Below are 17,474 nucleotides of genomic sequence, written 5' to 3'. Positions count from 1 at the left end.
CCCGGCGGGCGCGCGTCGCGGCGACTCAGAAGTCACCGCCCCGTGTGAGTGTCCGTCCGCCGAGCGATGTAGTCCCTCGGCGCAGCGATTTCCTCCTGTGCTGCCGCCGCAGCTTCTCGCCCCGGGCTCCGCCGCAGCAGTGCGGCGGGCGGCTCGCGCGGCCTCGCCGTTGCCGCCGCGCCCGCTCGGTCGTGCCCGGGGTACGAGGCGGGCCGCGGGGCGTGCCGACCACGCGGATCGCTCCGCGGGGCGGGGCGGGGCGGGGCGGCGCGGTGGGGCCGGCCGCCATTTTGGGTGTGTGAAGGCTGCGTGGTGCCGCGGCGGTGAGTGATGGGGGTTGGCGGGCTGGGGCCGTGCTCGGCTGCTGGGGCCGTGCTCGGCTGCTGGGGCCGTGCTCGGCTGCTGGGGCCTTGTCCCCCTTGTCCCGAGCGCCCGCGGGTCGGGCTGGGCTGGGCCGGGCCGGGCCGGGCCGGGCCCGGCTGAGCTGGGCGGGCCCGGGGTCTGCCCTGCAGTGAGGCGTTCCCGCAGCGCGGCCTGGCCGCGGGTGACGGGGCGGAGAGGGGTCTCTTCTCGACCCTGCCGCCGCGAGCGTGGCCGGTACCGTTAGCCAGGGTTGCCGTCGTTGCCCTCAGCTGGCCCTGGCCGTCGGGCAGCTGCGAGCCGGGCCTTGCTGGCTGAGCAGCGCACCGAGAAACCGCCCCAGCGGCATCCTGAGCGCTGCCCGACTAAAGGTTGTTCTCGGCGGAGGCAGGGCAGGGAGCTGCCCGTCTGCGGGATGGGGTGACGCAGTCCGCTAAAACAGGTTGTCGTTAGCGGGAAGGGTTTTCTAACAGGCACGTACTTCTCCGGAGACGGTGCAGCTTGTGTCGAGGCTGTTTCTTGCAACTACTAAGTTACTGTAGTGCTGTAGGAGAGCGTTCAGGTTATGGAAGGGCAAAACTTCTCATGGCATCAGCCAAACCTATATGTTTTTCTGTATCAGTGTTCTTTGAGCTTTGTTGGTTCTGTGTATCACTGGTAATTGTACTGATGTGTGAAGAGATCAGCTAAATAAACTCGGTGTACGCTAGGTAGTAGTAAATTGTATATAAACCACTTATTATATACAAAATACTATCGCTATCTAGAAGCCTGCTCTGTCGTGCCGCTCAGGTACAAACCAAGGTCTTTCAATACGATAGCCCTTAAGGAAGATTTTTCTGGCAAAGTTTTTGTCATAACAAACTGCTGTAGTAAAGCATGTTCTGAGTTAGTTTTCTGTACGACTAATTAGTTCAGCTGGCTCATGAGAGACTGGAGAAATGCCAGAGCAAGTGTTGGGAAAGCAGGGGGAGTGTGGAGAGAATACAGAGCTTCCTCCTGGTGGCAGGACTGTCAGCCTGGTTCCCAGCCGTAGTTTATACAGTTCTCAGGTTAATTGCATGCTGTTTTACAGGTTGCATGTTAATACGACAGAGATTGGCAATTGCAGTTGACTTGTGTGCTTCTTTTAAAAATGCTGTTTCCTTATTAGAGGGAGGGACAAGATCTGACTGTGTGATAGTTGTGTTGGCATCTCCAGACATCAGTTCACTTGTTTTGCTTTTCAAAGTAAATGAGTGAAAGCAGGTCTTCTACTATTTACGCTGTTCATTACTTACTGCTACTGATGATGTGATATATATATATATATATATATATATATATATTTTTTTTTTTAAAAAGTGTTTCAAAGAAATCTAGGGCTGGGAACCTCAAAATCCTGTGTAGCCTGCCTTACTGAGTTGAACTCACATTTTCCTTCTCAGACTATTGCTGTTGGGTGTTTGTCTAACATAGAATCACAGTTCTTAAAATTTTACTATACATTGGTATTCACATAGGTGGCTAGTGTTAGCTATCTAAATTGAATATACTTAGGCCTTCAAATTTACATTTTAGGGTATGTTTTCTAACCCTGTACCTGTTTATGGAGTAGGCACAGTTGTTTTTTTTTTATCATCTCACATCTCTTTCTGGGGTCAAGATGCAGTCTGTCAGAATGGGAATATTCAGGAAGTTTCTGTTTGCTGTTGGCCTTGGTTTGGTAAAGTGTTGTAAGGGGGGAAGGGGAATGGTGGTGCTGTAGGTCCAGTCATTCGTAAATAAGAGGATTTAGGAATAGTAGGTAGCTGTTCATTTGGAGATTTAGGATAGGATAGTTAAGTGCAATGAAGATGGAGTCCAACTCTCTGACCACTTCAGGGCTAACCAAAAGTTAAAGCATATTATTGACAGTATTGTCCAAACGCCTCTTGAACACTGACAAGCATGGAGCAGCAATGTCCTTTCTAGGAATCAGCATTTGCCTTCATTGAATTTAATATTTTTCTGAGTAAAGCAGGAACCAGTGTTCTTCCGGTGTGACCATTGGTTACTGGTGGCGATGGCCTTCTCGTTTTCTCCCACAGAACTTGTTCATCATGTTGGGCTCTGGATTCAAAGCTGAACGCCTGCGAGTTAACCTACGCCTTGTCATCAATCGCCTCAAACTGCTGGAGAAAAAGAAAAGTGAGTATTTGACGGGGTAGGTGTGACCCAGGATGCTTTTGGGGCTCAGGAGACTTGAGAAGATGACTTTTCTGGGGTGGCGGGAGTTTCACGAGCCAAGGACGGAGTAGCTGTTTGCTCTTCCTTGCTGGACCCAGGCCTTGTGTTCTGCCCTGGTGCATGGGTCCTCAGAGGAACAGGTTGGCTATGGTGCCGCCTCCATCCAGCTTCCTGGCAGGTGTCAGAGTGCAGCTGACAAGGTGTGTGGGGTCACAGCTGTGGGCTGTGTGTGAGGGACAGTTCAGTTTGCCCAGAGGATCATCTCCTGGGCTTTCTATGCCTGTAGTGCAGTGAGGAATTTCCTCTGCACAGCTCTCCCCGCCTGGGCTGTTCTGCCCTGATCAGACATATATAAGAAATTTAACCCATGGTCTTGATCGACTCTGCAAAGGAATTGAAGGTGTAGAAGTGTTTCTAACAGCCAGAAGCCCACTGCCGTTTTTCCTGTGAGTTGGTATGCCAGGACTGAGGCACAAAGCCTCCATTAAGCCATGGCTGAGTGTCTTGCACTGCAAAGGCTCAAAGGAGAGAGAGAAGCTGGCAATGGATATGTGTGGTGGGGGCTGCAGGGGGATACGGAGGCAGCAACCCCTGCCAGCACAGTGACTGGCTTTGGGATATGTGCTGTAGCTGAGCTGGCCCAGAAGGCAAGGAAGGAGATTGCAGATTATCTGGCAGCTGGAAAAGATGAGCGTGCCAGGATTCGTGTGGAACATATCATCCGTGAAGATTACCTCGTGGAGGCCATGGAGATCCTGGAGCTGTACTGCGATCTGCTGCTAGCCCGCTTTGGCTTGATTCAGTCCATGAAGTAAGCTCTGGACTAGAGGGTATGCTGTGGGAGAGGGTCCAGGCCCCTTGGGCTCAGGGAGGGGTACTGCTGGGGGCAGGCCTGGGATACAGAAAGGCACCTGTGTTTGTCCCAGTGTCCTAGGACCTCCAGAGACCTTTTCTTTCCCCAACGGGGAAGTCTCTGGAGCCTGGCACAGAGGTTGGGGACTTTAAGGCTGAGAAGGTTGAGGGTTGCAAAGACTTCTGTTGTCCTTAGGGAGTTGGACTCTGGCCTGGCAGAAGCGGTCTCTACGCTGATTTGGGCTGCACCACGACTCCAGTCAGAAGTGGCTGAGTTAAAGATTGTGAGTAGGGTTGTTTGAGAAGTGTTAGCAGGGTGGGGGGTAACACTGTGAGAAACTGATGGAAGCTTTTGCCCGGGACTCTGTCATTAAGGCAAAAGACATAACTTTACCAACTCTGCAGGTGGAGACCCCGGCCCAGGTTTCATTTCTACAAGGAACCATGGAGTCTCAGGGACAGTTGAGGCTGATGAGCTGGGCTCACTTAGTGCCAGAAATGAGAGCAAATAGAGGCAGGGAGGGCTGTGGGGGCTGCAGGAGACGTGTAACGTGGCTGGGGGAAAGCAAGGCTGTGCATGTTCCCATAGTTTCTCTCCTGCTGCAGGTTGCTGACCAGCTGTGTGCCAAATACAGCAAGGAGTATGGGAAGCTGTGCCGGACAAACCAGATTGGAACAGTTAATGACAGGGTAATGAACTGGTAGAACAGCTGCAGCCAGCTTCAGCTGGCAGAACAGATACGTCTGCCACTTAATTCTGTGGCCAGTGGCTGATGCCTGTGGCTTGCTGCAGGGTGGGGTGGGACAGCTGCACTGCTGGGGCTTGCCTGGCTTGAAGCACAGGAGCATGGTGCTGAGGTACCTGGCAGGTGGGGTCTGGCTGTGCTGCCTGTGGATGGAGAGGATCAGAGCACCTGGAACCCTGCCCCGTGGCTGCCAGCAGTCTCCCCTGTAGCAGTGCTGTGCTGGGAGGAAAGGGCTCCTCAAGACTGTGCTGTGCTCCCCACAGCAGGTGGCCCTGGCTGGGCCAGAGCCTGGCTGTGTTGTGCTTCCCCATTCCTCATGAGCATCTCTGCACCCTTGTGTTCCAGCTGATGCACAAACTGAGTGTGGAGGCACCACCCAAGATTCTGGTGGAGAGATACCTCATTGAGATTGCCAAGAACTACAATGTGCCTTACGAGCCTGACTCGGTGGTGATGGTGAGTGAGGCACTGCAGGTCTGTAGCTCCCTTCTGCGTTATTGTTACGGAATTTTCCCATTAGTACTTCATGGGTTTTCAGAGCACAGGTTTGAAGCATTGCACTGAACTTGGTGGTAACTGTGCTTTGATACCTTCTATACAGTCCTAACATACTAGCACAGCAGGATCCCTGCTACTTCCCACGGTCCTGTGGCATATGGCTATTGTCATGCTACAGTCTGGTCTCTCTTCTGACTTCCATTAATGCAGTTGTTGTCCATTCTGTCCTTCTTCTGGCTTTATCCCATCTTGTCCAGAGACAAAACCTGCATCTAATGCTGTTCAGAGGGTTGAGATCAGAAAAGAGATTCTTCTTCCCTCCCCAGGCTGAAGCCCCTACAGGTGTGGAAGCAGATCTGATTGATGTGGGATTCACAGATGATGTTAAGAAGGGTGGCCATGGAGGGGGAGGAGGTGGTGGATTTACTGCCCCACTGGTTGGTCTTGATGGATTAGTGCCTGTGCCAGTGCCGATGCCTATGCCCATGCCATCACCAAATCCACCCTTCTCCTATCCACCTCCAAAGGGACCGGTAAGTGGCTTTGGTTTGAGCTTGCCTTTGTTCTGTGGAGGACTGATTTTGATGCCTAGCCCTGTACCTGCTGACTGGGAAGCATCTGTACCTGATAGCTCAGATAGTGTGTCACAAGGTTATCTATCTTATAGCTGTGATACTGCATGAGATGGAAATTGTAGGCAGCACAGCTGAAGCTTCTTGTTGCTTCTTGACTGCAGAGATTCCTACCACTGTTCTCCAGCCAGCCCTCTGCATTCAGGGACCAGAGGAGTCCAGACCTAACTCATGAGGCAGTCTTCTGACTGTCATGCTTTTGTCCAGGGGTTGGTGCAGCACTTTGAACTTGGTAGGCTGGTAGTGTGCCAAGAGACAGTCAAGGAAATCAGGTGGGTTTTTATGGGATGGGAACAGCAAAGGAAAATGCAGAAGTGCCTTGCCTTTAGACCCAAGAGGGGAGGGGACTAGGCCAGAGGCTCTCAGAGATGATTTGTTGTGGAAATGGAAGGCAGAAGCTGGAAAGAGCACCTTTCTTGTCTGTTAACAGGATATCTGGGGAGTGGCAAAACAGTGGGTGGGCTTGGTATCTTAATAAAGACCCAGCAATGTGGTGTTTTTCATGGAAAAATCTGGGCCAAGTACCATCAGTGGGCTGAAGAACCAGGCATAAATAATGAGGACTTGCTCTAAGTCTAGATCATTGAGGCACTGTTGTTTTACAATTAAGGGTAATACAAAGCCTTGAGTGAGCCATAGAGAGTTCCTTCCTGTTTTATGGTGCTGCGTTGAGAAGAAATGGCTCAAGAATGCCTTAAGGCAGGGTGTTCCACTTTCATCTGGTACTTCTAGTACTGCATGAGATGAAGTGTTTACTTGTGATGGTTCTTTAGAATAACTTGTAGTGCTGTTCAGTGGCTGCAGGTGACTGTGTCCGATTAATATGTGAAAATCTTTTCCTAGTGAGCATAATCTATATCGAGTTGGATACTTACCTTAAACTGATACTTTCTCTGACTCCTGTAGCAGCTGTAGATGTATTGTGTCCCATGGTGGCTCTCAGGAGAGTTGGCTGGCGCGTGACTGTTTAATCTCTCTCTGTACAGGAGAACTTCAGTGGCCTGCCGGTGGGGACCTACCAGCCTTTTACTAACATTCATCCACCACCGATTCCAGCAAACCCACCAACATATGAATCTGTAAGTGCCTGAGCTGAATCACCCACTGCTGTGGGCAGCAGAGGGAAACTCGAGAGGAGGGCAATGGTAGCCATTCATTAAGCACGTTGTTGTCAACCTTTGGAGCTTTTGGGGTGGTGCTCAGCATTGCTTTGGGTGTGGTGAATGGCTGGGTATGTGTGATGAGAGAGTCTTGTGAGAAGTTCCTCATTCATCTCTTAATTTAACTGCAAAGGAAAGCCAAGATTTATTTTTACTGCGTTGTTAAAATGATGATAAACAGTTGATGAGCAGAGTCCACAGATCCTGTTTTTGTAACGTGACAGGTTTATCACTTTCGGTCTGTTTCATTATGGCTTTTGAACTAATACGTAGTTAGTCTGGATGAAAATTTTGGCTCCCAGCTGAAGAATGTTTAAGCACTCTTGCTTTCCCAGACTTTTCTAAGTTCTCGGGGAGAAGAAAGGGTAGTCTGGAGTTTGCTTTCCATGCTTGTTTTTGTTGCAGTTCATGATCACATCTCTAATTTTTATTTTGGTGATGTTTGTCTCTGCAATGCCATGAATAGCAATGGGTATAGCCCAACACTTGTATGTACCTTTGAGTCCAGGAGATGCAGTCACAGGTACAGCAGTTGTTAGCTAGGTAGAGACAGATGGCACTGACTGCAGCCCACCAGGAAGGAGGAGTTCTTCCAGAAAAACTGACCATGCTGAGGGCCTTTGTCCTAGCTGGTCCAAGACTTGAAATCATCTCTTCCCTTGCTGCTGATCACAAGGGCTTATCTATTGTTTGTGAAAGGATGCAGTTGCTGTGCTTATGTGGATGAAGAGGGCAGTCTTCTGCTTTTGTCCTTGATAAATATTTTTAGACCTGCTAGTAGATGTGCTACTTACCTGGTACCAAAATATGGCCAATGAAGCTGCTTTGACTGACAAGGAGGGACAGGGAAGTGGAAGCACTGCCTCCTTTCCTTGGGAAGAGATTCAGATTCTTCTGAGTGCACTGGAAGCTAGGGTTATTTGTCATCTTGGGGAGGTGTGGCATATGCATTGCTCTGCATGAGTGTGGCTGCTTTTGCACGAGTTGCCCCTATACAGCTGGGGGATTCCATGCCTGTTATGAAAGAGTGATAGTAACTGAGAGCCTGTTTCAGATTGATGAGCCTAATGCTGACAAGGATGCTTCTTCTGCACTGGTGGCCGGTGAGTATGCCAAGAGGTATGGGGTGGTTTGGGGCTGTTGGTAGCCTGGGATCCTAGCGTCCCTGGGAGTGAACTCTCATTAAAGGGTACAATGTGTAGAACTGAACTCAAATCCTGCTTTCAAAATGTGTTGGGAGAAGCCTATGGCAGAAATTGAGAGTATTCTAAAACACTATATCTGGGAAACTCAGCAACTAGAGTTTGGAGTCAGTACTAGGTTTCCAGCTTAAGTTACCTCATCAGTTTGCAGAATAAAATGAGAAAGCAACAGATGTAAATGATAATATACTTTTATATAACAAATTTTTTTGCAGGAACAGAAAGAAAGCAGTATGCACTGGGAGGTAGATAAGCTTGTATTGTCAGCGTTGAGGCTGCATGCAGTGCAGCAGGGCTAGCAGGAGGAGTTGATATCTCTCTGTCCCTCTACCTACGTGCTTCTGAGTTGCTTCATGTATTGTAACTGGATAATAATTTCTTCAGCTTTGTACAGCATGCTTCTGCTCGGTATGTTTTGAAAGCACTTATAATCTAGCAGATAAGGGCAGAATAGGTTTTAAAGTAAGTAGACCCTTGCCACCTCCAGCAAGGACTTCTGACAATCTCATGGAGTCCTTGAGAACTGGAACTTGAATCCCCATGATGCAGCCCATCTTCTACAATCAAGTACATCTGTAGGATGGGGTCACCAGTCTAGGTCTGTCATGGCTGCAGCTCCTTGCAGCCATGTAAACCTTTTCCCCATTGAGCTTAAGTACAGTTGGAGTTGTGTGACCACTGGTACCAACTGGTACTGCCTTTTTGATTGCAGGATCTTTTTGTGTGTGTTTCTGTGACTCTTTTTGGCCTAATAAGTGTGATTATGTGTGAGGTGAAATTACATTTCTTTTATTCTAAATAGGGCCTGGACCCAAGTCAGAACCTTCTCCAAAACCAAGAGCTGGACCTCCTAATACCATTGATAACTTTGTATTGCCTGAATTACCTTCCGTGCCGGACACACTGCCAACAGCATCTGCTGGCACCAATTCTTCTGCCTCTGAAGACATTGACTTTGATGATCTTTCTCGGAGATTTGAGGAGCTAAAGAAGAAAACATAAGACTGAGTGGGCTATAACTCCAGTGAGAAGGGCAGGAGCTGTGATAGCTTCTTCTCTCTAAAACACTCCCCCCTGAAATCGGTTTCCTATATTAACCTCAAATGAACACACTCTTCTTTTTGAGCTCTCTTCCTGCTGTACTTAAACCAAATGCTGCAGCTTTCCCAATCGTTGCTCCAGGAGTTGAACTGTGGGGAGTCTTGTGAGACTGAAGCAGGGAACAGTTTGCACCAGTCTGGGTAGCTATAGAGGAAACCCTTGCTTGACATTCTGACTGCCATTCCTGGCTGTCTGCAGCAGCTGTGCTGTCTTCCACAGAGACGGGTGATGAAGGTTGAAAGATGACTGGGCTTTCTTCTTGTGTGTATGGTTTCAAGGGGGGTGTCATCCACAAGGTGCCCTGCTCTGCTTTATGGTGCATGTGGTAAGGGTGATTGTTCTGATTTTTTTTTTAAGTCCCTTTGGTAAGACTTCTAACTAATTAGGGCTGAGACAGGAAGTACCATTGTGAGTAGACATGGTAATGCCCTTAATGCTTTGCAGCCCTCTAGCACTTGTGCCACCCCTCTGGCTCCAGCTGGATCTGGTTGCAGGTGCCTTGGAGACAGATGTGCTCCTTCAGACCCGCTGGGGAGTCCTCTGGGGCTGGTGCTGTGCTGGCTGCAGGGAGGTCTGTGCCCTGTTCATACGGGGTGGGTGGCACCACGCAGCTGTCAGATCCAACCTGCCGGAGGGGTCGGGAGGGCTGACAGGGCACCGCGGGGCGTTGCAGCTCTGCGCTGGGCCGGAGCAGCTCGGTTGTCCCCGGGCACCGGGAGCCTGCAGCGCGGTGGAGCCGGCAGGAGGCTGGGTGCCGGGCGGCGGCTGTGCTGCCCCGCCAAGCTCTGCGCCTGCTGCCGGCGGGTGCGCTGCGGACCGCGGTGTGCTCTGTGTGGTGTGTCTGTGCGGAACGCTCCTACGCGGCTCCTCCGGTTTGTGACTGACTGTACCTCGGTTCCCAATAAAGACGGGCTGGGGAGCGGCTCTGGCTGCGCGCTGCTGTTGTCCGGGGGTCGCGCCGGGACGGGGGGGCTGCGGCGGGCGGGCTGGGACCTTTCCTGGGGCGCTCGCGGGCGTCATCGCCGTGCTTCCGGGCCCGGCCCGGCCTCTCCCGAGTCTCTATTGGTTGGGGCGCCTCGGCCTCCGCCAATCACTGGGCCGGACTCCCGGAAGTGCTCGTGCACCCGTTGGGCCGGGCGAGATGGCGGCACCGCTGCGCGTGAGCGGCATGGGCCGGGCGGGGGGCGGTGGGAGGGGGGGCGGTCGGGACGGCTGGGGCCGGTGCCCGTCCCGGGGCCGGTGCCCGTCCCGGGGCCCGTCCCGGTGCTGACGGCCTCACGCAGCGGCGCCTGCGGGCGTTGGCGGCGGCGCTGGGCGGCTGTGGGCTGCTGCTGGGCTCGGCGCTGGCGGCGGGCGACGAGCGGCTGCACGCGGCGGTGCTGCCCGCGCTCCGCGCCGTCCCTCCGGAGGCCGCGCACGGCCTGGCGCTGCGCGTCGCCGCCTTCGGGCTGCTGCCGACCGCCCGCCCCGACGGCCCCGCGCTGGTATGGATCTCTGGCGGGGGGGGGGAGGGAGGCGCCCGGCGGGGCTTCAAGGGCGGCCCAAGGGGGGAGGGGCGGCGGGGTCGGGGGCCGCGGGGCTGGGGGGAGGCGCCCGGTGAGGAACCCTGCGGGGCGGCGGGTGTGGGGGAGGCTTCGCGGGGCCGGGGGCGAGGCTGCGGGTCTGGCTCATGGCTTCACGCGGCACTACCCCCCAGGAGGTGTGCGTCCTTGGGCGGCGGTTCCGCAACCCGCTGGGCCTGGCTGCTGGCTTCGACAAGCACGGCGAGGCTGTGGACGGCCTGTACAAGATGGGCTTTGGCTTCGTGGAGGTGGGGACCGTCACACCCAAGCCCCAGGATGGGAACCCCAAGCCCAGGGTTTTCCGGCTGGTGGAGGATGAGGCGGTCATTAACAGGTGGGGATGCACAAATTGTCCAGCAGGGTGCTGGCGGGACGGGCTGGTGGTGTGGGGAGGTGTTTGGGTGGCCCCAGCTCTGTCTTCTGCTCTGTGGTTGCAGCTGCGCTGGGTGCGATGAGTAGAGCTATGGAGCCTTCCTTGCAATTCTCCTGTGTCCTGCTCAGTGCACCAGCCTGGTCCTGAACCTTATCTTTTCTGTTCCAGGTATGGATTCAACAGTCACGGCCACGCTGCAGTTGAACGCAGGCTGCGGGCCCGCCAAGAAACACAGCGCAAGCTCACCGGTGGTGAGACAAGCTTGTAAACCTTTGCTCTGGGGGTTGGCAGGATGGATTTGGGGGTCTTCCAGCTAGCTGCAGGTCAGGGAAGGCGTACAATGCCAGTGCCTTGGAACAGTGTCTAGGAGCTGGCCAAGGCAATGTGTACTTGGACAGCAAGAACCCACAAAACTGACCAAGCACCTTTCTCCTGCCAGTTCCTTTGCAGTAGAGGTTTCTTTGCTGCTTTGGAATGGATGTATCAGCTGAGACTAGTCAAAGCCAACAGGGCCCCATCTGGGTAGTTTCCATAGGCAGCCTGTACTGGGTGGCCCAGCTAGAGGCTGCAGTGCTGGGAGGTGCTGACCATGCCAGCCACAGTGATGCTCCTGGGGCTGCAGGACAGTCTAAGGTCCCAGCCCCATCACACGCTTGGACTGTTTATCCCCATATTGATTTTAGCTAGTATGGGACCTCCCTTGTCGGGTGCTCTGGCTCCTCAGATGGTGGGTGGTCCTGCTGCACTGGCTCAGACACATCTGTGTTCTAGCGGGGATGCCTCTTGGAGTCAACCTGGGCAAGAACAAGAGCTCTACAGATGCTGCAGCTGACTACGTGGCTGGGGTCCGAGTGCTGGGCCCCTTGGCTGACTACCTGGTTGTGAATGTGTCCAGCCCAAACACCCCAGGGCTGCGGGACTTGCAGGGCAAGGCTGAGCTGCGGGACTTGCTGACCAAGGTGGGTGACCCCGTGCAGGGAGGAGCGTGGCTCCCAGGGTTAGTGGGCAGAACCACCAAGATGTCCCCTGCTCAGCCGTAGATCCCATGGGCTGGCACTGGGTGCACCAGGGCACTGTACTCCAGCAAAGGGCAGGTGAACAGGGAGGCACTGTCCTCTGCTCTGTTCTGCTCCTGCAAGGAGCATCCCGTGACATCAGGAGTTACCACAGTCCTACCTGGGCCCCACAACTCCTGCGTGTTGTGTGCCCCAGGCCCTGTGTTGCTGGGTGCCTGTCCCATCAGTGGTGCTGTATGGGGACAACAGGGTCTGTCCCTGTGCTGCCTGTGGCTGTGGGTACACATGGTCCCCCTGGCCTGGAGCAGGAGGTGTGTGTCCCCGACACACTGCCGTGTGTCCCTGTGTGTACCCCACAGGTGTTGGCAGAGAGGGACACGCTGCCATGCAAGCACAAGCCAGCTGTGCTGGTGAAGATTGCCCCAGACCTTACTCTGCAGGACAAGCAGGACATAGCTAGTGTCGTGTGCGAGGTGAGGGGACAGGGGGCAGCACAATGGCAGTGGGAAGGGGAGGCTGCCAAGGAGCTGGGCTTGTGCACCCCGTGCCTTGGCTCAGTGTGGGGCAGGATGCTGCTGATCCTCTGAAGGGACAGGCAGATGTGTAGCTCTGGCTGGCTGTAGTCAGTGTTCTGAGTAGCTGCGTGCATCCCACCAGACCTTGGGGATTGTGCAGTGAGTGGCGGCTGCTTTGTTTCTGGGCACAGTGCTGGGGGGAGTCCCAGCTGGCCTGGCAGCTTGTGGATGAGGCTCAGGGGCTGCTTGCAGCAGCTGGGTCCTCACGCTGCTGCATCCCTCAGCTAGGTGTGGACGGACTGATTGTCAGCAATACTACTGTCAGTCGCCCCCACGACCTCCAGAGCATGCAGCGCTTGGAGCCTGGAGGCCTCAGTGGGAAGCCCCTGCGGGAGCTCTCCACACAGACAGTGAGGGAGATGTACGCCCTCACCCAAGGTAGGGGCAGGGCAGGACTCGGGTATGTGCTGGCCTCACCCCCCTGACCTGGCCCCGTGCCTGCCCCCAGGCCAGGTGCCCATCATTGGCGTGGGTGGAGTGAGCAGCGGCCGTGATGCCCTGGAGAAGATCTGTGCCGGAGCCTCGCTTGTGCAGATGTACACGGCACTCGTGTACCATGGGCCACTGGTGGTGGGGACAGTGAAGCGTGAGCTGGAGGAGCTGCTGAGGTGAGTGAAGGGCCAGCCACCTTCCTGTGGCCTGGGGAGGCTCTGAGCAGCTGTGTGCTGGTGCCTGAGCACTGGTATTGGGCTGAGCAGCTGTGCCAGCCAGGCCATCACACACTGTTTCTGATTAGGGAGCAGGGGTTCAAGAGTGTCATGGAGGCAGTTGGAGCGGATCACCGGCGCTGATGCATCTCAGGACCGAAGTCTAACCAGCAGGAAACATGGCAAAGCAGGGAGAGCCGTGATGCTTCTAGCATGAGCAGGCTGGGACCAAGACAAGGTCCTGCTCTGGGCTCTTGGGAAGGGCTAGCGATAAATGGAGCTGGGGCTGCACGGGTAGGAAGCAGGGAAAGGGACCTCCATGCTGCCGCAGCTGCTCAAGGCTGTATTTGGGCTTTCCTGTGGGCTGCTTCCCCAGCTGTGGAGTGGTGGGTGTCCCCTTGGCCAGGGACCCTGCAGCCAGCTTGTGCTGCTGGCTCAGGCTGGCTCTGGGTCCTCCTGCAGTGCAGTCTCCAGAGCAGGAACCATCCTTCCTGCCCTCCTCCGCACACTGTGCTGTAACAAACCCATGCTCCCCAAGTCCTGCCTGAGTGTCAATAAACGTTTGGCTCACCTGGTCCTGTGTCCTGCTCTGGGGATAACCTTTGGGCTGGTCAGACTCCAGGGGATGGCTCTCCTCATCTGAGAGGGATCCTTGATCTCTGTGATCTGCTTCGTGCCTCTTGGTGGTCATGGAAGCCACTGGTCGTGGAAGCCATCCCACACAGACCTGTGCCTGATCTGTGCCTCAGGAGGTGTCAGGAGCTGTTTCTTCCTGTTGTTGCTGGTGCTTGGAGACAGCCACAGTTGCGCCCTGTCACTTGTTATGGAAAAGCCCTGCTTATTCACACTTCTGGAGGCTGTGGGTGGTTTTCTCTGGGGTTTCCTGGCAGCAGCTGCTGCTTGACCCCAGGCTGCCAGCAGCCATCTCTGCCCTTCCTGAGCAAGGCCCATGCCCTGGATGCAGCCTTCACTTTGCAGCAGCACCCTGGCACCCTGTACCTAGGATTGCCACACAGCACCAAACTCCACCAAAGTTGTTTACACATCCCATGGATCCAGCCTTTCGCAAGAGCGGGTGTGCCGACTGATGTCTCCCTGTAACCCCTTGCTCTTTAGGGCTGCACACCCTACACCAGCCTCTTTGCTTTGTAGAGCCCCTTGTTCTGACATGATGCTATCTGCTGCCCGTGTCCAGCCAGTGTCTCCTGCTGGTGCCTCATGCCTGGACCTCTGTCCTTGTGCCCTGGGGTGGCCTATGGGCACCTGGAGGTCTGTGTGTGGGGCTTGGCCTTCCTAAGGGTGCCAGTGCTCTGCTCACAGCTCCTGCCGCCTGCTGCACTGCTGTAGGCCCAGGACCACAGGCTGGGCTCCTTCCTGGGCCTCCTGTAATGCTGTGAGCCCCGTGCCCTCTGCCAGCCCTGGGCAGCCCTTTGCCACCGCAGCTTGATATGCCCTGGCCACCTCTGTGCCAGGAAGCAGAGGGTTGCACTGCACTCGTCCTGTGCTGCTGGCTCGGCTGTGTCCAGCTAGGTGACCGCCAGCGATTGCTGCTATGAGTTCCTGTAAGGCTGGGCTGTGTCCCAGCCTGTACTGACAAACAGCCCAGGGCCAGGGGCTAGAGCAGGCTGCCCAGGAAGGGGTGGGTATGTGTGGGAATTGGGGCTTGGCCATGGCCCTGCTGTGTCCTTCAGCTGGCTGGGCTGGCAGCACGTGCCTGGATGGGAGCAGAGCTGGGCGCGGGGGCAGCTGGGGCTTGGCTCCCACGTCCTGGCTCTGGCTTCGCCTTTGGTGCTGGTGTGGGGGCTCTCCCAGGGCTGCTCCGGGCGGAGGTGTGGGGGCGGTTTTGCAGGGCTCTGTCCTGTTTCTGTGAGCCTCAGCTGGTGTCTCAATGCCAGGGCATTCTGGTCAGGGGGTCTTCTGCAGCCAGACTCCCTCCCCACCATGCTTGTAGCTGCAAAATCCAGGAAACTCTTGGCGTGCTGGTTTCCTGCGGGAGCTTGGCAGTCTTCCTGGGAGCTTCTGCCAGGCTGGCCCTGAGCAGGGCTTCTTGTGCTGCTCTTGCTGGGAAAGGTGCTGGCAATGTACAAAAAGTTCAGGAGGTCAGGAGCATGCGGGGCTGCACCGGGGCAAGGGAGTTAGTAATAAAAGGGATGAGGAAGGAGCCCTAAACAGCATTGTCCTGCAGGAGTCTGCTGTGAGGAGACCAGGCTGCAACCATGGGGTGAGCGACACTGCTCTGACCCTGCCTGCACTGGGTGCTGTGTCTGTTCCTCTCGCCTGGCTTTGTTGCGTGCTGTGGCAGGACCGGTGTTGAGCCTGGAGGCCCTCTGGGTCCCGCTGCTACTGCACTTTGTAGCAGCTGGGGCCAGGGGTGGCCTAGGGAGCTCCTCCAGGCTGTGCTGGGTGGGGCAGCCCCAGGGACGAGGGTCAGTCCTCTGTCTTCTGGAGCCTGCAGACCACAAGCAGGGGGTGGGACCCCTGTGCTGAGTGTCTCTCTTCCCTGCAGAACTGCAGTGCTGCTGTTTGCTGGCCTGGCCTGGACTCTGCTGGAGATCACTGCTGCCACTACGGGTACCTTCCAGGGCAAGGGTGGGAGCACTGTGGCTCGGAGAAGGCCAGGGGCAGCTTGGCAGGGAGCAGGCGTGTGGTGGGGGCGGCAGGCCTGAGGAGGGACCAGCCAGCGGTGGAGGGGATGTCCTGGGCTGAGCATCCTCTACTTGCAGAGTGGAGCTGTGCAAAGCCCGCCGAGATTGAGCATGGCCACGTGGAGCACTTGATCAAGTACCACTGTGATCCGTACTACCGGCTGCGCAGCTCTGGCGATGGTGAGGCACGCGGCACAGGCACAGCACCCCAGGAAGGTGTTTGTCCCTGGCTCCAGGGGCAGGGCTGTCCTGGCACAGGGCTGCCCCCAGTGCTAGATGATGGAGGCCCTCCCGCTATTCCCAGGGGGATGAGCAGCTACCCCTGCTTCCCCAAACCCTGGTGAGGTACAGGAACCTCCTGCCTCCCTGGGGGTACTGTCCTCACCCTCCATCGGCAGGGGTGCTGACTCCCATCTCCCTCCAAAGGCACATACAAATGCGATGAAAATCTGGCGTGGGTGAGCCCCGAAGCTGGCAAGGAGGCGCCCGTTTGTGAGCCAGGTGAGAGCAGAGCAGTGCAGCATGGGCTGTGGGGGTTTGGTGGGCTGGGGACTGTGTGTGGTCTGCCTGGGCAGCCAAAGGGCCAGCAGGGCTGTGTGCAGCTCCCATCTTCAGTGCTGCTCCCTGGGGTGCTGCGGGCCTGGAGGAGTCTGGTGGTCATGACTGGGCAGGCTGTGAGATGCTCCTCTTCCAGAGCTAGGCTTCCTCCCGTGGCTCACAGGGCCCTGCTCTTGCCTCTGCAGTGTGCGGCAAACCCGAGAACCCCCCTGCCCCGATGCAGCGCATCATCGGGGGTCTGCTGGCCGGGAAGGGCAGCTTCCCTTGGCAGGCCCGGATGGTGAGCCGCCACAACCTCACCACGGGGGCTATGCTCATCAGCGACCAGTGGCTGCTGACCACAGGCAGGAACGTCTACCTGAACCACAGCGAGGAGGCCACGCCCGAGGAGATCGCCCCCGCGCTGCAGCTCTTCCTGGGCGGCTGGGGGCAGCCCGCCCTGGGCGTCGAGCGCGTGGTGCTGCACCCCGGCTACCCTGTGGCCGTGGACCTGGCCCCGCTGAAGCTCAGGCAGAAGGTGCCCATCGGGGCGGAGGTGATGCCCATCTGCCTGCCCCAGCGGGACTAGGTGCAGCCGGGGCGTGTGGGTTACGTCTCGGGCTGGGGGCGCGGCGCCACCTTCGCCTTTCCCGAGGCGCTGAAGTACGTGATGCTGCCCGTGGCCGAGGCCGACAAGTGCCGGCAGTACTACGCGGCGCAGGGGCCGCACGGCGTCCGGCCCGTCCTCGGCAACGCCACCTTCTGCGCGGGCACGAGCGAGCTGCGCGAGGACACCTGCTACGGGGACGCCGGCGGCGCCTTCGCCGTGCGGGACACCGGGGACGGCGCCTGGTACGCGGCCGGCGTCCTCAGCCACGACAGGACCTGCGCCGCCTCCAAGTACGACGTCTACGTGGACGTGCGGCGCGTGATGGACTGGGTCCGGGAGACGGTGGCGGCCGCCTGAGATAAGGGGCCGCAAAATAAAGCTGCGGGACCGCCCAGCCCGGCCCCTCGCCCTCACCCTGCTCCTGCCTCCCTGCGAGCCGGAGGGCGTTGTTTGGGGGGGGGAGGCGGTTTTCGCGGGGGCCGTTTCGGAGGGGGCGCTTTTTCCGGGGGCGCTGTTGCCGTGCCCGGGGCGGTCCGTGTCCCCGCCCCGCCCCCTTGCGCTCACGCCCTCCGGACGTGATGTCACTCCCCCCCGCCGGAAGTCCGTTGGGGGCGCTCTGTCCCGCGGCCGTCGTGCTCTGTGGTGGACGGGCCGCCTGGAGGCTGCTGCCGCCGCGTCTGTGGTTTGCGGGGCCTGGAGCGGCTCGAGGGGCACCGCGGGGCGGCCATGGCGGAGCTCGCGGGGGGGGGT

The 17,474-nt window shown here is 56.8% G+C and overlaps 3 protein-coding genes across 6 annotated transcripts; all 3 read left to right on the top strand.

Annotated features, from left to right (window-relative positions):
* The first annotated feature begins 61 nt into the window (after positions 1-61).
* On the top strand, positions 62-9,000 carry IST1 (IST1 factor associated with ESCRT-III). Of its 4 annotated transcripts, none has more exons than XM_035336656.1 (10): positions 62-249; positions 2,430-2,529; positions 3,199-3,379; positions 3,617-3,704; positions 4,027-4,110; positions 4,512-4,622; positions 4,991-5,197; positions 6,283-6,375; positions 7,511-7,559; positions 8,461-9,000. In XM_035336656.1, the coding sequence occupies exons 2-10, from the start codon at positions 2,442-2,444 to the stop codon at positions 8,658-8,660; spliced, it is 1,101 nt and encodes a 366-aa protein (XP_035192547.1). In that variant the 5' UTR covers positions 62-249; positions 2,430-2,441; the 3' UTR covers positions 8,661-9,000. The 4 variants fall into 4 exon arrangements, with proteins under 4 accessions (XP_035192547.1, XP_035192545.1, XP_035192546.1 ...); XM_035336654.1 differs by having other exon boundaries at positions 62-294; XM_035336655.1 differs by lacking the exon at positions 62-249 and adding an exon at positions 294-323.
* Positions 9,001-9,177: 177 nt separating this feature from the next.
* DHODH (dihydroorotate dehydrogenase (quinone)) lies at positions 9,178-13,507 on the top strand. Its single transcript, XM_035337084.1, has 9 exons — positions 9,178-9,253; positions 9,924-10,243; positions 10,456-10,655; positions 10,863-10,945; positions 11,466-11,653; positions 12,070-12,183; positions 12,510-12,663; positions 12,734-12,893; positions 13,022-13,507. The coding sequence occupies exons 1-9, from the start codon at positions 9,178-9,180 to the stop codon at positions 13,074-13,076; spliced, it is 1,350 nt and encodes a 449-aa protein (XP_035192975.1). The 3' UTR covers positions 13,077-13,507.
* Positions 13,508-15,148: 1,641 nt separating this feature from the next.
* Positions 15,149-17,081, top strand: LOC118172891 (haptoglobin-like). The gene is given in 5 exon segments (XM_035337083.1): positions 15,149-15,153; positions 15,439-15,503; positions 15,656-15,757; positions 16,004-16,078; positions 16,321-17,081. Coding segments are annotated over 5 exon segments (1,008 nt in total).
* Positions 17,082-17,474: the final 393 nt, after the last annotated feature.

This window comes from Oxyura jamaicensis, chromosome 11, assembly GCF_011077185.1.
Source record: "Oxyura jamaicensis isolate SHBP4307 breed ruddy duck chromosome 11, BPBGC_Ojam_1.0, whole genome shotgun sequence".
Taxonomy (NCBI): domain Eukaryota; kingdom Metazoa; phylum Chordata; class Aves; order Anseriformes; family Anatidae; genus Oxyura; species Oxyura jamaicensis.
Note: the sequence above shows the minus strand (reverse complement) of the source record. Positions and strands in the feature narration are given on the sequence as shown.